The sequence below is a fragment of the Haliaeetus albicilla genome, chromosome W (assembly GCF_947461875.1).
Source record: "Haliaeetus albicilla chromosome W, bHalAlb1.1, whole genome shotgun sequence".
NCBI classification, from domain to species: domain Eukaryota; kingdom Metazoa; phylum Chordata; class Aves; order Accipitriformes; family Accipitridae; genus Haliaeetus; species Haliaeetus albicilla.
The window spans coordinates 17,624,548-17,644,556 of NC_091515.1; the positions used below are offsets into that span (position 1 = coordinate 17,624,548).

Below are 20,009 nucleotides of genomic sequence, written 5' to 3' on the forward strand. Positions count from 1 at the left end.
CATTAAAAACTGTGTAGCTGTAAAAAAAAACCAACCAAAACCCAACAACAAAACAGCAGCTGTGGTAGTGAGGACAATATAAGTACTATGATAAGGGAGCAATTTTAGTTGTCACCAAAGGTATTTTTTGAAAGTATGCTTCCCCGCTGTATTTACTCCTTTTTCATACATCTGAGTTGGATTGTATCACATAGATGCTTCTTCAGTTTCAGAACTTCAAAGGATTGCTGCTGCTTATTCTCTGGATTAGTTTATTCTTTGCTTTATGCTTAACTGGGAAATTAATGTTGTCAGTAGCATGGGAAAATACAGCTTGCCTTTGTATGCCCTCAGCCAGAAAATGGTTTGTGTCTGCAAATTTTCGTGCAATGCTCTTGTTTCATTGCTTTTATATCTTTGCTAAGGTAATTATTTCTGAGGCTATCTTGCAGATATTAGTGCCTGGGTATTATTTTGTGCAGTTGCATATTGGCAAATAAAATGCTGGGTTTAATACTGCTTTAAATTAGTTTACATATAATAATAGAAGTATCCCATAAAGAACCTTTCATGTCACGCAAAGTACTCTTGAGACTTAATCAAGTTGATAAAACAAGGAATCTGTTTATTTAAATGAAGATCTGTTATTTTCTGACTATGCTGAATTTTTGCATGAGTGAAGGGGTACACAGGAAACATCAGAGTCCTACAGAGAAAAGGACCTCTGGGTGTGGTTTAGGTGGGCTCACAGATGTGTGTAAACTGCCTCTAGCAATAATAAGACACTCTAGTTGGCTATAAGATTCAATTTATGGACCTCATTAGTCACTGTTTCCCCCTTCTTCCCCCCACCACACACACGTGCCAGGAATAAAGTGATACTAAGGAAAATATCCATTTCAGATAATATCCACTAGTGCATATTGCTCAGAGTATTTCCCTAATAAGGATGTTGATATTCAGGAGCATATGAATTTCATACAAGATGTATCTGAAAAGCCTGTTGGGAGGGGGTGGGGGTTAGGATTTTTTTAATTTTTTTTTTAAGGTGTGCTTAGTATTAAATGCCATGATGTTCTATTAAATGAGACATTTAGCATGCTTTCATATTCTTTTGTGCATGCACTGTACCTTGAGATGCACATTGAGAAAAGAAGTTAAAATTGCCTTTTAAGTGTTCAGTGTTAGGGCTGCTTTTGAGTGATGTGATGAGACCAAATGAGCCAGAACTTGTTATCCAAATTGTCTTAGATAACAAGTAAAACAGCTCAGTTGTCACACCAGGATATTAAAGCTTATCTTGCAGGCTTTTTTGTTATTATCTGCATTTCAGTGATTGCTACAGAGTTTGCACAGTAGTCTGTTTTAATGTCCTTTTCCAGCCATGTTATCTGGTTTAGCCCTTCTTGCTGAAGCACGTCTCCTTGGATGTACTGGCAACCTCTTAGACTTTGAAAATGTAATCTTTTGCTGAACATTTGTATCTGCTAGGTTTTATCAGTTGTGGCTAATCCTTTCTTTCTCTCCCCCCAGGTGTTTATGCACTGGATAGTATCATGCAAAACTGGTTTACACTTTTCACTCCAACAGAAGCCACTAGTATTGTTGCTACAACAGTGATGTCCAACAGCACCATTGTCCGTCTGCATCTGGACTGCCATCAGCAGGAGAAGCTGGCTGGCAGTGCTAGGACGCTTGCTCTACAGTGTGCCATGAAGGATCCTCAAAACTGTGCCCTCTCTGCACTGACCTTATGTGAAAAGGATCACATAGCTTTTGAGACCGCTTACCAAATTGTTCTAGATGCTGCTACAACCGGCATGAGCTACTCGCAGCTTTTTACTATAGCGCGATACATGGAGCACCGTGGTTACCCCATGCGGGCCTACAAGCTGGCCACTTTGGCCATGACGCATCTCAACCTGAGTTACAATCAGGACACACACCCTGCCATTAATGACGTTCTGTGGGCATGTGCGCTCAGCCACTCCCTTGGGAAAAATGAGCTAGCAGCTATAATACCTCTGGTGGTCAAAAGTGTCAAATGTGCAACAGTACTGTCAGATATTTTGCGTAGGTGTACTTTGACCACTCCTGGCATGGTGGGACTTCATGGAAGGAGGAACTCTGGTAAGCTCATGTCACTGGATAAAGCCCCTTTAAGACAACTCTTGGATGCCACGATCGGAGCCTACATTAATACAACTCATTCGCGTCTCACTCACATCAGCCCACGACACTATAGTGAGTTTATAGAGTTCCTCAGCAAGGCCCGAGAGACCTTCTTAATGGCTCATGATGGACACATCCAGTTTACACAGTTTATTGACAACCTAAAACAAATCTACAAAGGCAAAAAGAAACTGATGATGTTGGTTCGTGAGCGGTTTGGTTGATGAAAATGCGTGAAGGGGGGGAGGGGTGGTTTGTTTTTACTTGAGCCTGCCTTTGTATCCTTTTGAACTTAAAAGAAACAGAGCCACACCGGTATTATATGTGTATAGTTATATTGAGTTTGCAAACTAAACTGTCATGTTGTGAAAGTTTGTGTGTTTAATTTTTTTTCATTTTTTCTGTTTTTTGTGAGAGAGAGATTAAAAAAGGTTTGTTTTACACTGAGTATATGTTGTCAAGTGGCAAAAGCCCACATTGCTCTCCTGTTCTTTCTGTATATGTTCACAGCCTCAAAAACAAACATACATTGCAATGGCTTTAAAAACCAAACAAAACACCTCCATCCTGTGATAAGTACCTCGAATGGATTCAGCTTTACTCCTTTGTAACTCATCCTTACATTTCAACATGTTTAAACAAACCAACAAATTAAATACTAATAGTTAAAAGGCTGACCACGTGGCTTTGCAGTGCTGTTCATCCAGAAGCATGGCACACAATGCTTGTGCATGTGGAAACTTAGCGACTGTCAACATACATTCTCAGGGATTTATCAAAAAAAATTTAAAAAAGAATGAGAGCATTTATTGTACTGTATATATATTATAGTATATGTCTGAATATTGAAAAAATATAACATTAATTTATAAAAAAAAAAAAATCTATGTAACGCAAAATACTTGAAGCTGCAGTAGCTTGGTTTTAAAAAAAAAAGAAAACCTATCCGAAGGACTAAAGTGCGCCTTGCTTCAGGGTTGGCTCAGGTGGTGAGCTATATGCTGGGCATCTATGCAGAGCCACCTTTTGGATTGCATGGTTGGACTGATACCTATTGGGGGAAATTTTATATATATATTTATACAACCTGTGTATACATATATATGTACACACACATACACACATGCTTGTAACAGGCACTATAGTAAAGAGGGACAACAAAAAATACACAGCCAGAGCAGCAAGCCTTAGCATTAAGAATACAGTATGCCAGAATTGGGGTTTGTGCCTCCTCGCCTAGGAAACTTAAAGAAATATCCTTTTTGACACAAAACGCAAAATGATTGACATGATACATTATGCCTTTGCAGTGAGCTAATAATAAGCTAACCTTTGTGCACAAATATATATATTATATATATATTCTGCATAGGTATTTTGACTTTGTGCAGGACAGAAAGTTGTGTAGGTATGACTGTTCTACTTTTCCGTTTGTTTTTTTAAATATATTTTATTTTCTCTAGAATTACTCAAACAAAAACAGCCTTCTATCTTGCCTTGTCTTAATGCTTTAAAATAACCAAACTGGAGATCTAACTACCAAACTGTTCATTATATTATTAAATACCAACTTTGGTTACAATATAGTGTCTTTACTTTAGCTGATGGTTCTGTATCCTTGTGCTTTTTAAAGCAGTTTTTATGTTTTGGTGCAAAAGTTGTCCAGTGTCTCGTTCCCTTCATTAGAGAACATGCTAGAGGTATGTTTGTAGGTATTTTTGTTTAGAAAAACTATTTCATGCTCTCCATTTTATTTATTATAATAGGTAAAAAAGGTTGTACTTCATCACCCATGTAAACATGCTCATGAAGTTGAAAGTAATTAAGATTTGATACACTGATATCAATTTATTTATGTAACTAAATCACTGTTTTATAAACTTGTTAATGATCAACAATTTTTTTGTTTTGATTAAAATTAGTTTTTTGAAAGTTGATTCTGCCTCCTTTATGGTGTCTGTTACTGGAGTTGAATTGTGGATAGTTCATAGATCTTAAATGCCCAGCTTGCAACTTTGGTGCGTTATGGTGATAAGCAGTATGACCACCAAGACCAGGAAAGAAATGTTTTGTTCCTCAAAAATCTGCTAATAATGGCAGCGTTCACAATTGCAACATCTCCTTTGCTGTTGGAAGACCTGGTGCGTCAGAGGGACCAAATGCTGCCTGCGATTGAAGATGTGTGGTCTATACAACAAACCGTAAGCCTTGACATATTGCCCTGGTGGGATGGAAGAGTGTGTGGGGGCATGTTCCCACTCAGTGGATTATTTGGGTGACAATGAGAGCTGAGATGTGCTGCAAATATATACAAGGACAGTTTTTGCTGTTCTTTAGCTTTTCTAAAGCATTTTGTATATTCCGAACTGGGCAGCTCCATCCAGCATGGAGTTCCTGCTCACCAGCTGACAGCCAACATTTCTGCTTTTTTGGAGGCTTTACTCTGTAAGATTTGTGTAATTATTCCAGCCCTCAGTGAATGACGGGATACGGCATGGTTGAAAATTGAAGAGGAGCTTTCTGCTTTACCAAGATCTTTAGCATCTTAGGTATATGATGTCATTTTGACTACATGATCTGACCACCTTCACCTTCTTTTTTTAGTATCCTCAGCTGAAAAGAGAATTAGCATGCAGCAAGCAACTTTCAGAGATGCCAGTGTACGCATGAATTCTGACTGAGATTTGTGTCACTGGAAGATGAAGGAGGAAAAGGTCTGAATCTTTGTACAACTTGTCATGTAAAATAGGAGTCTTTACCAAGCCTTGCTAAATGGACTGTCGTGGTTTAACCCCAGTCAGCAACTAAGCACCACGCAGCCACTCACTTCCCCCCCACCCAGTGGGATGGGGGAGAAAATCGGGAAAAGAAGTAAAACTCGTGGGTTGAGATAAGAATGGTTTAATAGAGCAGAAAAGAAGAAACTAATAATGATAATGATAACACTAATAAAATGACAACAGTAATAATAAAAGGATTAGAACATACAAGTGATGTGCAGTGCAATTGCTCACCACCCACTGACCGACACCCAGCTAGTCCCCGAGTGGCAATCCCCCTGCCCCCACTCCCCCCAGTTTATATACTAGATGTGAAGTCACACGGTATGGAATACCCCATTGGCCAGTTTGGGTCAGCTGCCCTGGCTGTGTCCTGTGCCAACTTCCTGTGCCCCTCCAGCTTTCTCGCTGACTGGGCTTGAGAAGCTGAAAAATCCTTGACTTTAGACTAAACACTACTTAGCAACAACTGAAAACATCAGTGTTATCAACATTCTTCCCATACCTAACTCAAAACATAACACTATACCAGCTACTAGGAAGACAATTAACTCTATCCCAGCTGAATCCAGGACAGTTATATGATGTCATATTTGACTACATGATCTGAACCCCTTCACCTTCTTTTTTTAGTATCCTCAGCTGAAAAGAGAATTAGCATGCAGCAAGCAACTTTCAGAGATGCCAGTGTACGCATGAATTCTGACAGTGAGATTTGTGTCACTGGAAGATGAAGGAGGAAAAGGTCTGAATCTTTGTACAACTTGTCATGTAAAATAGGAGTCTTTACCAAGCCTTGCTAACAGCTGAGTTGTCCTGACCTGGTAGTACAAACATTCTGTAGCTTCTGTGAATATCCCTTCCAAGTATTGAATCCTCATTATGTGTTTGCTTCATTATTTTGTCCTAGATTAATTTTCTGATACAGACGTGCAGACATTGCGTGGGTGTTGGGTTTTTTTTGCCTCTTACAAATACCGGGCATTGATGTGAATGGTTTTATTATGCAGGCTCCCGAGGTCCTTGTTCACCCTTATGTGAGCTGTTCAATACTAATAATTAATACTGGTGGCATATTATGGGTATTGTGGAATCTGGTCTCGTCCTGGTATAAGAGAAGACAAGTTTCAGGTGAGGCAATACTGAAATGTGCCCTCAATCAGCTGGTCCCTGGGTGGCAGGGTATATGGAAGGATTTGGGCAGATTCCTAGGACGGTTATCACCTCCTATAATCTGGGACTTTACACCCGAACAGGCAAGTAACCCTGGCAAACTGACACGCCACCTGATAGAAGGGTGCCTTGCCTATCCCAATGAAAACCAGCAGCTTCTCGCACTGTACTGGGGCCTGGCCTATGCCTACCGAGCCATAGTTCAACACTCTCAGAGGACCACAGTTGAGGCAGGGACCCAGACTGCATCTGAGGACACCATGCTCGAGATAGGGACCCAAACAAGAACAACAACTACAGTAATTGCCCCAGTAGTGAAAAAGAAACAGTGGACAAGGAGATCACCAGGTCCATACCATCGATTAGTGAGGGAAGAAGAAGAGGAAAGGCTTGATCTAGAAGCTGGTCCTTCGATAAAGAAATTGGAGGAAGGAGTGAGGGAACTTAAACAGGAAGCGGAAACTACCCAGTCCCTGATGTCTTCAGAACTTCGGGACTTGCAGAAAGATTACAGCCGCCAGCCAGGTGAGCGGATTGCTGCCTGGCTGCTCCGATGCTGGGATAACGGGACTGACAGTCAGCAACTGGAAGGCAAGGAAGCCCAACAGCTGGGATCCCTCACTAGAAACCAGGGAATTGAGAGGAATTGGAAAAGAGGCAGCAGTTTGCAGTCTCTGGAGCCGGCTCCTCTCAAGCGTGAGGGCAAGATATCCATTCAAGGAAGATCTTGTGAACTCCTCAGAAAAGTGGACTACCGCAGATGAAGGCATCCAGTACCTGAGAGAGTTAGCAGTGGTGGAAGTAATCTACAGTGATCTAGATGATGAGGAAGTCTCCAAAGATCCAGAGGATGTCCTGTGCACACGGGCCATGTGGAGAAAGGTGATTCAAGGTGCCCCAGCATCGTATTCTAACAGCTTGGCAGCAATGTATTGCCCAGATATGGAAACACCAACTGTGGAGAAAGTGTCGTCTTGGCTCCAAAACTTTGAGGAAAATCTCTGTGTCTCCTCATCCTTACAGGACAGTGCCTTGGCTGTTAGGGATGCTCCAAGAAATCAGTCCTCTCCTGCCCCGGTCAGAGGGAAAGGGAGCCCGAGGCGTATGCCACGTGGTACACTCTGGTTCTTCCTGCGTGACCAAGGGGAGGACATGAGGAAGTGGGATGGTGAACCCACCTTTAAGCTGGAAGCCCGTGTACGTGAACTGAGAGGGAAGACAGCTGTTAAGAAGGGGTCACCCAAGAAGAAGGCTGTCAGTGTCGTTGCTGTAGAGGCCCAAGAAAGCAATCAGCGATCCTCCAGGCATAGAAGAACTGAAACCACCTCCCTTGATTCTGGTGAGGGGACTTCTGGTCTGGCACTGCAAGGATCGGACAGTGAATATTCTGATGAGGAACAGCAATAGAGGGTCCCTGCCTTCGGCCAGGAGGAGGAAAGGGATGACCGGATATACTGGACTGTGTGGATTCGATGGCCTGGCACATCAGACCTACAGAAGTATAAGGCTTTGGTAGACACTGGTGCACAGTGTATGCTGGTGCCATCAGGATACAGGGGCACAGAACCCATCTGGATCTCCGGAGTGACAGGGGATGCCAAGAATTGACTATACTGGAGGCTGAAGTGAGCTTGACAGGGGACAAGTGGGAAAAGCACCCCATTGTGACCGGCCCAGAGGCCCCTTGTATCCTTGGCATAGACTACCTCAAGAGAGGGTACTTCAAGGACCCAAAGGGGTACCGATGGGCTTTTGGTGTAGCCACTGTAAATGCAGAGAAGATCAAACAGCTATCTACCCTGCCTGGCCTCTCGGAAGATCCCTTCATTGTGGGATTGCTGCAAGTTGAAGAACAGCAGGTGCCAATCGCTACCAGGACAGCGCACCGTCGGCAATATCGGACAAACCGAGACTCGCTGGCTCCCATCCATGAGCTGATTCATCACCTAGAGAGCCAAGGAGTGATCAGCAAGACTCATTCACCTTTTAATAGTCCTATATGGCCAGTGCAAAAGTCTGATGGAGGGTGGAGGTTAACAGTAGATTATCACAGCCTGAATGAAGTGACACCGCCACTGAGTGCTGCTGTACCAGACATGTTAGAGCTCCAATATGAACTGGCATCAAAGGCAGCCACGTGGCATGGTACAATTGATATTGCCAATTTATTTTTCTCCATTCCTTTGGCAGCAGAGTGCAGGCCACAGTTTGCTTTCACATGGAGAGGTGTCCAATAGACCTGGAATTGACTGCCCCAGGGGTGGAAGCACAGCCCTACCATTTGTCACGGACTAATCCAAATAGCACTGGAACAAGGCGATGCCCCTGAACATTTACAATACATAGATGACATCATCGTGTGGGGCAAGGAGGCAGAAGAAGTGTTTGCGAAGGGAAAAAGAATAATTCAGATTCTTCTGAAAGCTGGTTTCGCCATAAAGAAAAGCAAGGTCAAGGGACCTGCACAGGAGATTCAGTTCTTGGGAATAAAATGGCAGGATGGACGCCGTCATGTCCCTATGGATGTGGTTAACAAGATAGCAACTATGTCTCCACCAGCTAACAAGAAAGAAACACAAGCTTTCCTAGGCCTTGTGGGGTTCTGGAGAATGCATATTCCAGGTTATAGTCAGCTTGTGAGCCCTCTCTGTTGAGTAACCCGGAAAAAGAACTATTTTGAATGAGGCCCTGAGCAACAACAAGCCTTTGAGCATATCAGACAGGAAATAGCTCGTGCAGTAGCTCTTGGGCCTGTCCTGACAGGACCAGATGTACAAAATATACTCTACACTGCAGCTGGGGAGCATGGTCTCACCTGGAGCCTGTGGCAGAAAACGCCAGGAGAAACCCGAGGTCGACCAGTTTTTATAGAATCATAGAATAGTTTGGGTTGGAAGGGACCTTTAAAGATCATCTAGTCCACCCCCCCTGCAATGAACAGGGACATCTTCAACTAGATCAGGTTGCTCAGAGCCCCGTCCAACCTGACCTTGAATGTTTCCAGGGATAGGGCATCTACCACCTCTTTAGGCAACCTGTTCCAGTGTTTCACCACCCTCATCGTAAAAAATTTCTTCCTTATATCTAGTCTGAATCTACCTTCTTTTAGTTTAAAACCATTACACCTTGTCCTATCGCTACAGGCCCTACTAAAAAGTCTGTTCCCATCTTTCTTATAAGCCCCATTTAAGTATTGAAAGGCTGCAATAAGGTCTTCCCGGAGCCTTCTCTTCTCCAGGCTGAACAACCCCTACTCTTTCAGCCTTTCCTCATAGGAGAGGTGTTCCATCCTTCTGATCATTTTTGTGGCCCTCCTCTGGACCCACTCCAACAGGTCTGTGTCTTTCTTGTACTGAGGATGCCAGAGCTGGATGCAGTATTCCAGGTGGGGTCTCACCAGAGTGGAGTAGAGGGGCAGAATCACCTCGCTCAACCTGCTGGCCACACTTCTTTTGATGCAGCCCAGGATACAGTTGGCTTTCTGGGTTGCGAGTGCACATTGCAGAGTCATGTCCAGCTTTTCATCCACCAGTACCCCCAAGTCCTTCTCCACAGGGCTGCTCTCAATCCCTTCATCCCCCAGCCTGTACTGATACTGGGGGTTGCCCTGACCCAGGTGCAGGGCCTTGCACTTGGCCTTGTTGAACCTCATGAGGTTCAAGTGGGCCCACTTCTTGAGCTTGTCCAGGTCCCTCTGAATGGCATCCCATCCCTCAGGTGTGTCAACTGCACCACGCAGCTTGGTGTCATCTGCAAACTTGCTGAGGGTGCACTCGATCCCACTGTCTATGTCATTGATGAAGATATTAAACAGTACTGGTCCCAATACGGACCCCTGAGGGACACCACTCGTCCCTGATCTCCATCTGGACATTGAGCCATTGACCACTACCCTCTGGATGCAACCATCCAGCCAATTCCTCATCCACTGAGTAGTCCATCCATCAAATCCATATCTCTCCAATTTTGAGAGAAGGATGTTGTGGGGGACCACGTCAAAGGCCTTACAGAAGTCAATAGGTGACATCTGTAGCTCTTCCCTTGTCCACTGATGTAGCCACTCCATCACAGAAGGCCACTAGGTTGGGTCAGGCAAGACTTGCCCTTGGTGAAGCCATGCTGGCTGTCTCAAATCACCTCCCTGTCCTCCATGTGCCTTAGCATAGCTTCTAGGAGGATCTGTTCCATGATCTCCCCAGGCACAGAGGTGAGGCTGACAGGTCGGTAGTTCCCAGGGTCTTCCTTTCTACCCTCTTTAAAAATGGGTGCAATGTTTCCCTTTTTCCAGTCGCTGGGGACTTCACCTGACTGACATGACTTTTCAAATATCATGGAGAGTGGCTTGGCAACTACATCAGCCAATTCCCTCAGGACTCTCGGATGCATCTCATCAGGTCCCATAGACTTATGTATGTTCAGGTTCCTCAGGTGGTCACGAACCTGATCTTCTCTTACAGTGGGAGGGACTTTGCCCCCCCAGTATCTCTCTTGTGGTCCATCCACTCAAGAGGTGCGGGAAGAGAGATTGCCAGTGAAGACTGAGGCAAAATGTTGTTGACTACCTCAGCCTTGTCCTCGCCTGTTGTTACCAGTTTGCCAGTCATGTTCATCAAGGGGGGGTACGTTTTGTTTGACCTTCCTTTTCTGGCTGACATACCTGTAGAAGGCCTTCTTATTATTCTTTACGTCCCTTGCCAAGTTCATCTCCAGCCACGCCTTGGCCTTCCTGACCCCATCTCTACACAACCAGGCAGTGTCCCTATACTCTTCCCAGGATACCTGTCCCTGCTTCTACTGCCCTGTGCATTTCCTTCTTGCCCTTTAGTTTGACCAGCAGGTCTCAACTCATCCATGCTGGTCTCTTGCCTTCCTTTCCTGATTTCTTACACCTGGGGATCGAGAGCTCTTGCACTCTATGGAAAGCATCCTTAAAGATCTGCCAGCTCTGTTCTGCTCCCTTATCCCTGAGGACAGTTTCCCAGGGGTTCCTATTGACTAACTCCTTGAACAGCTGGAATTTTGCTTTCCTAAAATTCAGGGTCCTGACTTTACTCTTTGCCTGACCCATATGCCTCAGGAATGTGAACTCCACCAGTGCATGACCACTGCAGCCCAGGCTGCCTCCAATCTTGATGTCACCAATTAGCTCACTTGCATTGTTGACCAACAGGTCCAGTATCACATCCCCTCTGGTAGGGCTGTCTATTACCTGGCCTAAGAAGTTATCCTCGATGTACTCCAGGAGTCTCCTGGGTTGCCTACAGCTCGCTGTGCTATTTTTCCAGCAGATGTTGGGGTGGTTGAAGTCCCCCAGCAGGATGACAGCCTGTGAGCGTGATGCCTCTTGAAGCTGGAGTAAGAAGACTTCATCAATAGGCTCCCCTTGATCGGGTGGCCTGTAGTAAACACCAACCACAAGGTTCCCTTTATTGCCTCTGTCTCTAATTCTTACCCATAAGCTTTCAACCTGCTCATGGCTATTCTTCAGACACAGCTCTTCATAATCTATCCATTTCTTGATGTAGAGGGCAACCCCTCTGCCCCTCCTTCCTCACCTGTCCCTTCTGAGCAGCTTGCAGCCATCGATAGCAGTGCTCCAGTCATGGGATTTGTCCCACCAAGTTTCAGTAATGGCAACTACTAGGTCATAGCTTTCTAGCAGCATGGTAGCTTCCAACTCCTCCTGTTTGTTACCCATGCTGTGTGCATTGGTGTAGAGGCACTTCAGCTGGGCTGTCAGCTGTGTCACCTTTTAGAGGAACACACCTTAATTCCTTTGAGGTATTTCACTGGTGTTTCCCTATTGGCTCCTATTACCTCAGAAGCCCCTGGCTCATCTCCATAAGACTTCAAGTGTGCTCCAGTGTACCCAGCATATCTCAGAGCAACAGGCTGAGGGCTCTTGCTAGCACCCCATCCCTCTAACCTTGGCATGTCATCCCACAGCTTGTGATGGGCGAGCCTGATATTATCCCCTTCCCCCTTCAAGTTTAATTGAAAGCTCTGTCAGTGAGCCCTGCTAGCTCATGAGAAAGGTGAATCCCATCCAACGCCAGCAGGCCTGGTGCTGTGTAGACCACCCCATTATCAAAAAACCCAAAATTGTGGTGGTGACACCAGCCATGGAGCCATGTATTAATAGACTGGGCCAGTCTGTTTCTTCCAACATTGCTGCCTGCAACTGGAAGGACAGAGGAAAAAATTACCTGTGCTCCAGATTCCCTTACCAACCATCCCAAGGCCCTGAAGTCTCTTTTGATTGCATGTGGACCACGTGTTGTGGCTTCATCACTACCCACATGGAAGAGCATTAATGGGTAAGAGTCCGAGGGCCATACAAGGCTAGGAAGTTTCCTAGTGATGTCCTTAACCCGGGCCCCAGGGAGGCAGCAGACTTCCCTAAGAGGAGGGTCTGTCTGGCATATTGGACCCCCTGTCCCCTCAGAAGGGAGTCACCTACAACTATAACCCTTGTGGAGGTGGTCGTGATACAGGGGGTAAGCCTTTCTGACCTTGGCAACTCCTCTGGTGTATATGGACCATCGTCCACATCATCCATTGACTGGCCTTCCACATCCAGAGCCTCATACCTGTTGTACAGAGGCACCTGGGAAGGTGAGTTCTTCACATCAGAAGTTTCATCTGAAGGGAAGGGTGGCTAAGACCAAAGTTTTTAAACACAGGGGCCAACAGTTATGCATTTAATTTTAAGTGATATTAGATCTGTGGCATCAGAGAAACACAGAGTGCCTCTGAACATCAGGGCGTTTATTCAGAAGTCTGAGTATAGATTTATACAATGAGTTTACACTCGGTGTGGAAGTGCATACCTCTATCTTCCTATCTGCAAAACAGGGAGAACATATGAAATAACCACTGCTGTGCAGCACACTGGAATCTGCAGAGGAAAAGTGATAAATAGGGCACCTGATCCTACATATTATCAAATACCTCTCACACTGGTAACACTATAAACCCTATAATTACTATGCTGTCAGTACTCTTACAAAAATACTCAATACATCGCTGTTGTAAAGCAGGGATGAATTCCCAAAATACTGCATGCAGCAAGAAAGGCTGAAGACTAGTATTGGTACAAGAAAAAGAGGTTATCCTTTGACCAAGAATAAATTTGAGTTGAAAACTGGAAAAAGATTTCTGACCACTAGAAGTTCAGGAGCTGCCTCCCAGTAGGAGCAGTAGAAGCAAATACCCTAACTAATCCTTCTACAGGGCTACAAACAAGCTGTATAATATTGTTGCCTGAAATAACTGGACTTGCTGGCCTGGGAGTCTTTCCCATCCCTGCATTCTTTAACCAGTCTGAACAATCTGATGATGCTCACCAGAAAAATCCTGTGCTCCCGCATCCTCTGTTTTGGACAAGTCCTCATCCTCACATGGTACAATGAATCACAATGGGCAGACATATGGAACCCAGATAAATGCATCCAATTTCACATGCTCCACTGAAGCATATGGAGGATAAGGTACTACAACCCACGAGATGTAGCAAAATTCTCCAAAATATAGGGAAGAAAAAGATCTCCTTGGGACTGATTCACCCTGCAGTTGAGAAATCCAGTTACAGCAAGAGTTTCTGAAAAACCTCACTTACCTGACATATGATATTGCTATTACAGACATATACAGACATATATTTAGCTTAGCTTTTGTAGAATTAGCCTGTATAATGCCCTTTTTCCACTCTGTTTTAATGCAACACGTGCAGAGAGCAGTTGTTTTTCCCTGTTTTAGGCAGAATGACAGAAAAGGAGACATGGTGTGCTCCAGAACCCTGGCTGTAGAAAGTGAAGCCCCTAATATGAAAGACAGATCAGGAATGCTCTAATAAAAAAATAATTTCATCAGGATCCAGGAGAGACCCCACAACCTGCTGACGTATGTGGTCTCTAGTAGTTTGGCAGGTTCTTGTTCAAGGTCCTGCTGCGATAAACTTTTTTTTATTTATAGGAATGAAACAGCTGCAGCATGAGAAACCGAGAACAGTATTTGTGATACAGCTTCAGAGATCTGGGAAAGCTTTACAAAAAAAAGGAGTTGTGAGCAGGTAAATAGCACAAATGGCACTACTAAGAAAATAGAGCAAAATCTCTGCCTAGGATAAGCTTAGAGAGTACGAGGATGTGGTGGGTTGACCCTGGCTGGATGTCAGATGCCCACCAAAGCCAGTATATCACTCCCCCTCCTCAGCTGGACAGGGGAGAGAAAATATAACAAAAGGCTTGTGGGTTGAGATAAGGACAGTTTAATAAAGCGAAAGCAAAGGAAAACAAAAGATTTTATTCTCTACGTCCCAACAGCATGAGATGTCTGGCCACTTCCTGGGAAGCAGGGCTTCAGTACATGTAGCGGTTGCTCTTGATGACACACTGTGTTGGGTTTCTGTGGCAAGGTTTTGATAGTGGGGGGGTTACAGGGGTGGCTTCTATGAGAAGCTTCTGGAAGCTTCCCCTATGTCCGACAGAGCCAATACCAGCTGGCTCTAAGATGGACCCTGTTTTAGGGTGGTTTCGAGGATTCCTGAGAAGGCAAACACACACACACTGACTATAAGGGGAAAAACAAGCATTTATTAACTACAGACATGCATTATGCTAAGGGTATCTTGTAAAGCAAATTAACATACCGACCCGAGGACTGTGAGGAAGATGGACCATCCGTACATTCTTGTGCCGCGAGCTCAGCCCAGCAATTGGTAGGTGCCAGCTTTACGTGGGCATCCCCACGGAGGCAACGGTGGCCTCGCCATACACCAGCCCGATGCTCTTCAGAAAAATCCCGGTATTTATACATTTGCAGAGGAACGGGTTTCGGCACACGTGGCCAGCGGGTGCCAAAACACACCTCCATTGTAACATAGGGATCCTATGACACATGCGCTTGCTGGCCAGGCGTGCTGCATGAGCCAGAGCCACCCTGTCTATTGGTTCATGGGCTTTGTACATGCGGCATATTGTCATCATCCAGCAGTCACGTGCCAATCATGCACACAGCTGTGCTGTGCAACAGCCTGCTGCCCGTCCTCCCCCAGTATTGCTCAGCTCTCTTATCTCCGTGGTCAGCATTCCAAGCAACAGGCAACAAACCATCCGTTTTCTGTGCTGACTGCATTTTCCTCAGCTATCTACCTCTCCCCCAGTGTTCATCCACGGACCAAAATCCCATCTTTTAACCCATCCGTATACAGACCCGCTGCTGGCCAAGGCCGAGCCAATCAGCGATGGTGGTAGCGCCTCTGTGATAACATATTTAAGAAGGGAAAAAAGTTGCAGGGGGCAGAGAAATGGCAGCCAGAGAGAGGAATGAGAACATGTAAGAGAAACAAGCCTGCAGACACCAGGGTCAGTGAAGAAGGAGGGGGAGGAGGTGCTCCAAGAGCCGGAGCGGAGATTCCCCTGCATCTGAGGACACCATGCTCGAGATAGGGACCCAAACAGCAACAACAACTACAGTAATTGCCCCAGCAGTGAAAAAGAAACAGTGGACAAGGAGATCAATGGGTCCACATCATTGATTAGTAAGGGAAGAGAGAGAAGAGGAAAGGTTTGATCTAGAAGCCGGTCCTTTGGCAAAGAAATTGGAGGAAGGAGTGAGAGAACTTAAACAGGAAGCGGAAACTACCCGGTCCTTGACATCCTCAGAACTTCGGGACTTGCAGAAAGATTACAGCCGCCAGCCAGGTGAGCGGATTGCTGCCTGGCTGCTCCGATGCTGGGATAACAGTCAGCAATTGGAAGGCAAGGAAGCCCAACAGCTGGGATCCCTCGCTAGAAACCAGGGAATTGAGAGAGGAATTGGAAAAGAGGCAGCAATTTGCAGTGTCTGGAGCCGGCTCCTCTCAAGTGTGAGGGCAAGATATCCATTCAAGGAAGATCTTGTCAATTCCTCAGAAAAGTGGACTACCGCAGATGAAGGCATCCAGTACCTGAGAGAGTTAGCAGTGGTGGAAGTCATCTACAGTAATCTAGATGATGATGAGGTCTCCAAAGATCCAGAGGATGTCCTGTGCACACGGGCCATGTGGAGAAAGGTGATTCAAGGTGCCCCAGCATCGTATTCTAACAGCTTGGCAGCAATGTATTGCCCAGATATGGAAACACCAAATGTGGAGAAAGTGTCGTCTTGGCTCCAAAACTTTGAGGAAAATCTCTGTGTCTCCTCATCCTTACAGGACAGTGCCTTGGCTGTTAGGGATGCTCCAAGAAATCAGTCCTCTCCTGCCCCGGTCAGAGGGAAAGGGAGCCCGAGGCGTATGCCACGTGGTACACTCTGGTTCTTCCTGCGTGACCAAGGGGAGGACATGAGGAAGTGGGATGGTGAACCCACCTTTAAGCTGGAAGCCCGTGTACGTGAACTGAGAGGGAAGACAGCTGTTAAGAAGGGGTCACCCAAGAAGAAGGCTGTCAGTGTCGTTGCTGTAGAGGCCCAAGAAAGCAATCAGCGATCCTCCAGGCATAGAAGAACTGAAACCACCTCCCTTGATTCTGGTGAGGGGACTTCTGGTCTGGCACTGCAAGGATCGGACAGTGAATATTCTGATGAGGAACAGCAATAGAGGGTCCCTGCCTTCGGCCAGGAGGAGGAAAGGGATGACCGGATATACTGGACTGTGTGGATTCGATGGCCTGGCACATCAGACCTACAGAAGTATAAGGCTTTGGTAGACACTGGTGCACAGTGTATGCTGGTGCCATCAGGATACAGGGGCACAGAACCCATCTGGATCTCCGGAGTGACGGGGGATGCCAAGAATTGACTATACTGGAGGCTGAAGTGAGCTTGACAGGGGACAAGTGGGAAAAGCACCCCATTGTGACCGGCCCAGAGGCCCCTTGTATCCTTGGCATAGACTACCTCAAGAGAGGGTACTTCAAGGACCCAAAGGGGTACCGATGGGCTTTTGGTGTAGCCACTGTAAATGCAGAGAAGATCAAACAGCTATCTACCCTGCCTGGCCTCTCGGAAGATCCCTTCATTGTGGGATTGCTGCAAGTTGAAGAACAGCAGGTGCCAATTGCTACCAGGACGGTGCACCGCCAGCAATATCGCACAAACCGAGACTCCCTGGCTCCCATCCATGAGCTGATTCATCACCTAGAGAGCCAAGGAGTGATCAGCAAGACTCATTCACCTTTTAATAGTCCTATATGGCCAGTGCAAAAGTCTGATGGAGGGTGGAGGTTAACAGTAGATTATCACAGCCTGAATGAAGTGACACCGCCACTGAGTGCTGCTGTACCAGACATGTTAGAGCTCCAATATGAACTGGCATCAAAGGCAGCCACGTGGCATGGTACAATTGATATTGCCAATTTATTTTTCTCCATTCCTTTGGCAGCAGAGTGCAGGCCACAGTTTGCTTTCACATGGAGAGGTGTCCAATAGACCTGGAATTGACTGCCCCAGGGGTGGAAGCACAGCCCTACCATTTGTCACGGACTAATCCAAATAGCACTGGAACAAGGCGATGCCCCTGAACATTTACAATACATAGATGACATCATCGTGTGGGGCAAGGAGGCAGAAGAAGTGTTTGCGAAGGGAAAAAGAATAATTCAGATTCTTCTGAAAGCTGGTTTCGCCATAAAGAAAAGCAAGGTCAAGGGACCTGCACAGGAGATTCAGTTCTTGGGAATAAAATGGCAGGATGGACGCCGTCATGTCCCTATGGATGTGGTTAACAAGATAGCAACTATGTCTCCACCAGCTAACAAGAAAGAAACACAAGCTTTCCTAGGCCTTGTGGGGTTCTGGAGAATGCATATTCCAGGTTATAGTCAGCTTGTGAGCCCTCTCTGTTGAGTAACCCGGAAAAAGAACTATTTTGAATGAGGCCCTGAGCAACAACAAGCCTTTGAGCATATCAGACAGGAAATAGCTCGTGCAGTAGCTCTTGGGCCTGTCCTGACAGGACCAGATGTACAAAATATACTCTACACTGCAGCTGGGGAGCATGGTCTCACCTGGAGCCTGTGGCAGAAAACGCCAGGAGAAACCCGAGGTCGACCATTAGGGTTTTGGAGCCGGGGGTACCGAGGATCAGAAGCCCACTACACCCCGACTGAAAAAGAGATACTAGCAGCATATGAGGGGGTTCGAGCCGCTTCAGAAGTTGTTGGTACAGAAGCATATCTCCTCTTGGCACCACGATTGCCCGTGCTACACTGGATGTTCAAAGGAAACATCCCCTCTACACATCATTCAACCAGCGCTACATGGAGTAAGTGGATAGCATTGATCACGCAATGAGCTTGACTGGGGAAATCTAACCGCCCAGGAATCCTGGAAGAGATCATGGACTGGCCAGAAGGCAGAGATTTTGGAGCATCACCTGAGGAGGTGGCTCGTGCCCAAAAGGCACCACCATATAATGAGTTATCAGAAGACGAAAGGTGTTATGCTTTGTTTACTGATGGATCCTGTCGTGTGGTAGGGAACCATCGGAAGTGGAAAGCTGCTGTGTGGAGTCCCACACGCCAAGTCGTTGAGGCCACTGAAGGAGAAGGCGAATCAAGTCAGTTTGCAGAAGTGAAAGCCATCCAACTAGCCCTAGACATTGCTGAACGAGAAAAATGGCCGGTACTCTACCTCTATACCGACTCCTGGATGGTGGCTAATGCCCTATGGGGGTGGCTACAGCAGTGGAAGAAGACCAATTGGCAACGCAGGGGTAAACCCATCTGGGCAGCAGCATTGTGGCAGGACATTGCTGCCCGTGTAGAACACATAACTCTAAGGGTACGTCATGTAGATGCTCACGTGCCCAAAAGCCATGCCACTGGAAAAACATCGAAACAATGAACAGGTAGACAAGGCTGCCAAAATAGAAATAGCTCAGGTGGACCTGGACTGGGAGCGTAAAGGTGAGCTATTTGTAGCTCGATGGGCCCATGAGACATCGGGACATCTAGGGAGAGATGCAACATATAGGTGGGCTCGTGATCGAGGGGTGGACCTGACCATGGAGGCCATTACGCAGGTCACTCATGAATGTGAAACATGTACTGCAATCAAACGAGCCACCAGAGTAAAGTCTCCCTGGAACAGAGGGCGGTGGCTGGGTTTTCGATATGGCGAGGCCTGGCAAATTGACTACATTGGACCACTGCCGCGAACACGCCAAGGCAAGCGCTACATACTCACCATGGTGGAAGCAACTACTGGTTGGCTAGAAACATATCCTGTAAACCATGCCACTGCCCGAAACACCATCTTAGGCCTCGAAAGGCAAATTTTATGGCGACACGGTACCCCAGAAAGAATTGAATCAGACAATGGGACTCATTTCCGAAATTACCTCATAAGCTCCTGGGCAAAGAAACATGGCATTGAGTGGGTGTACCATATACCCTATCACCCGCAAGCATCTGGGAAAATGGAGAGATATAATGGACTGTTGAAGACTATGTTGAGAGCGCTAGGCAATGGGGCATGGAAGCATTGGGATACAAATTTAGCAGAAGCCACTTGGCTAGTTAACACCAGAGGATCTGCTAACCCTCCTGGTCCTGCCCAAACAAAACCCCTACATACTGTGGGAGGAGATAAGGTCCCCATAGTGCACATGGGGAAGTGGCTGGGGAAGGCAGTGTGGATTGCACCTCCCATGGGAAAAGGCAAACCCATTCGTGGGATTGTCTTTGCTCAGGGACCTGGGTGTACTTGGTGGGTAATGCGGAAGGATGGGGAGACCCAGTGTGTGCCTCAAGGACATTTAACCTTGGGGGAAAAATAATCTGTGATGTGAGTTGTATGTTGTAGGAAGTAATGTAGCAGGAATGACCTGAACTGCAGAGGAGTGAACTTCGCAAGGAACCAGACAAGTGCATCGGTGACCCAAACCAAGCTGGTGTTGGGGCCCAACGATCGAACATACTGCTT

At 46.1% G+C, this 20,009-nt stretch overlaps 1 protein-coding gene and 1 long non-coding RNA gene across 2 annotated transcripts in view; both read left to right on the forward strand.

The window, feature by feature from the left end:
- The window catches only part of LOC138683498 (zinc finger SWIM domain-containing protein 6-like), a 158,066-nt gene extending 153,978 nt beyond the window's left edge, over positions 1-4,088 (forward strand). Inside the window, exon 14 of the mRNA XM_069775393.1 lies at positions 1,513-4,088. Coding sequence (XP_069631494.1) covers positions 1,513-2,375 — 863 coding nt within the window. The 3' untranslated portion in view covers positions 2,376-4,088. The remainder of the gene's footprint in view (positions 1-1,512) is intronic.
- Positions 1-20,009, forward strand: part of LOC138683504 (uncharacterized) — a 612,710-nt gene that overhangs the window by 307,105 nt on the left and 285,596 nt on the right. The gene's annotated exons all lie outside the window — the stretch shown is intronic.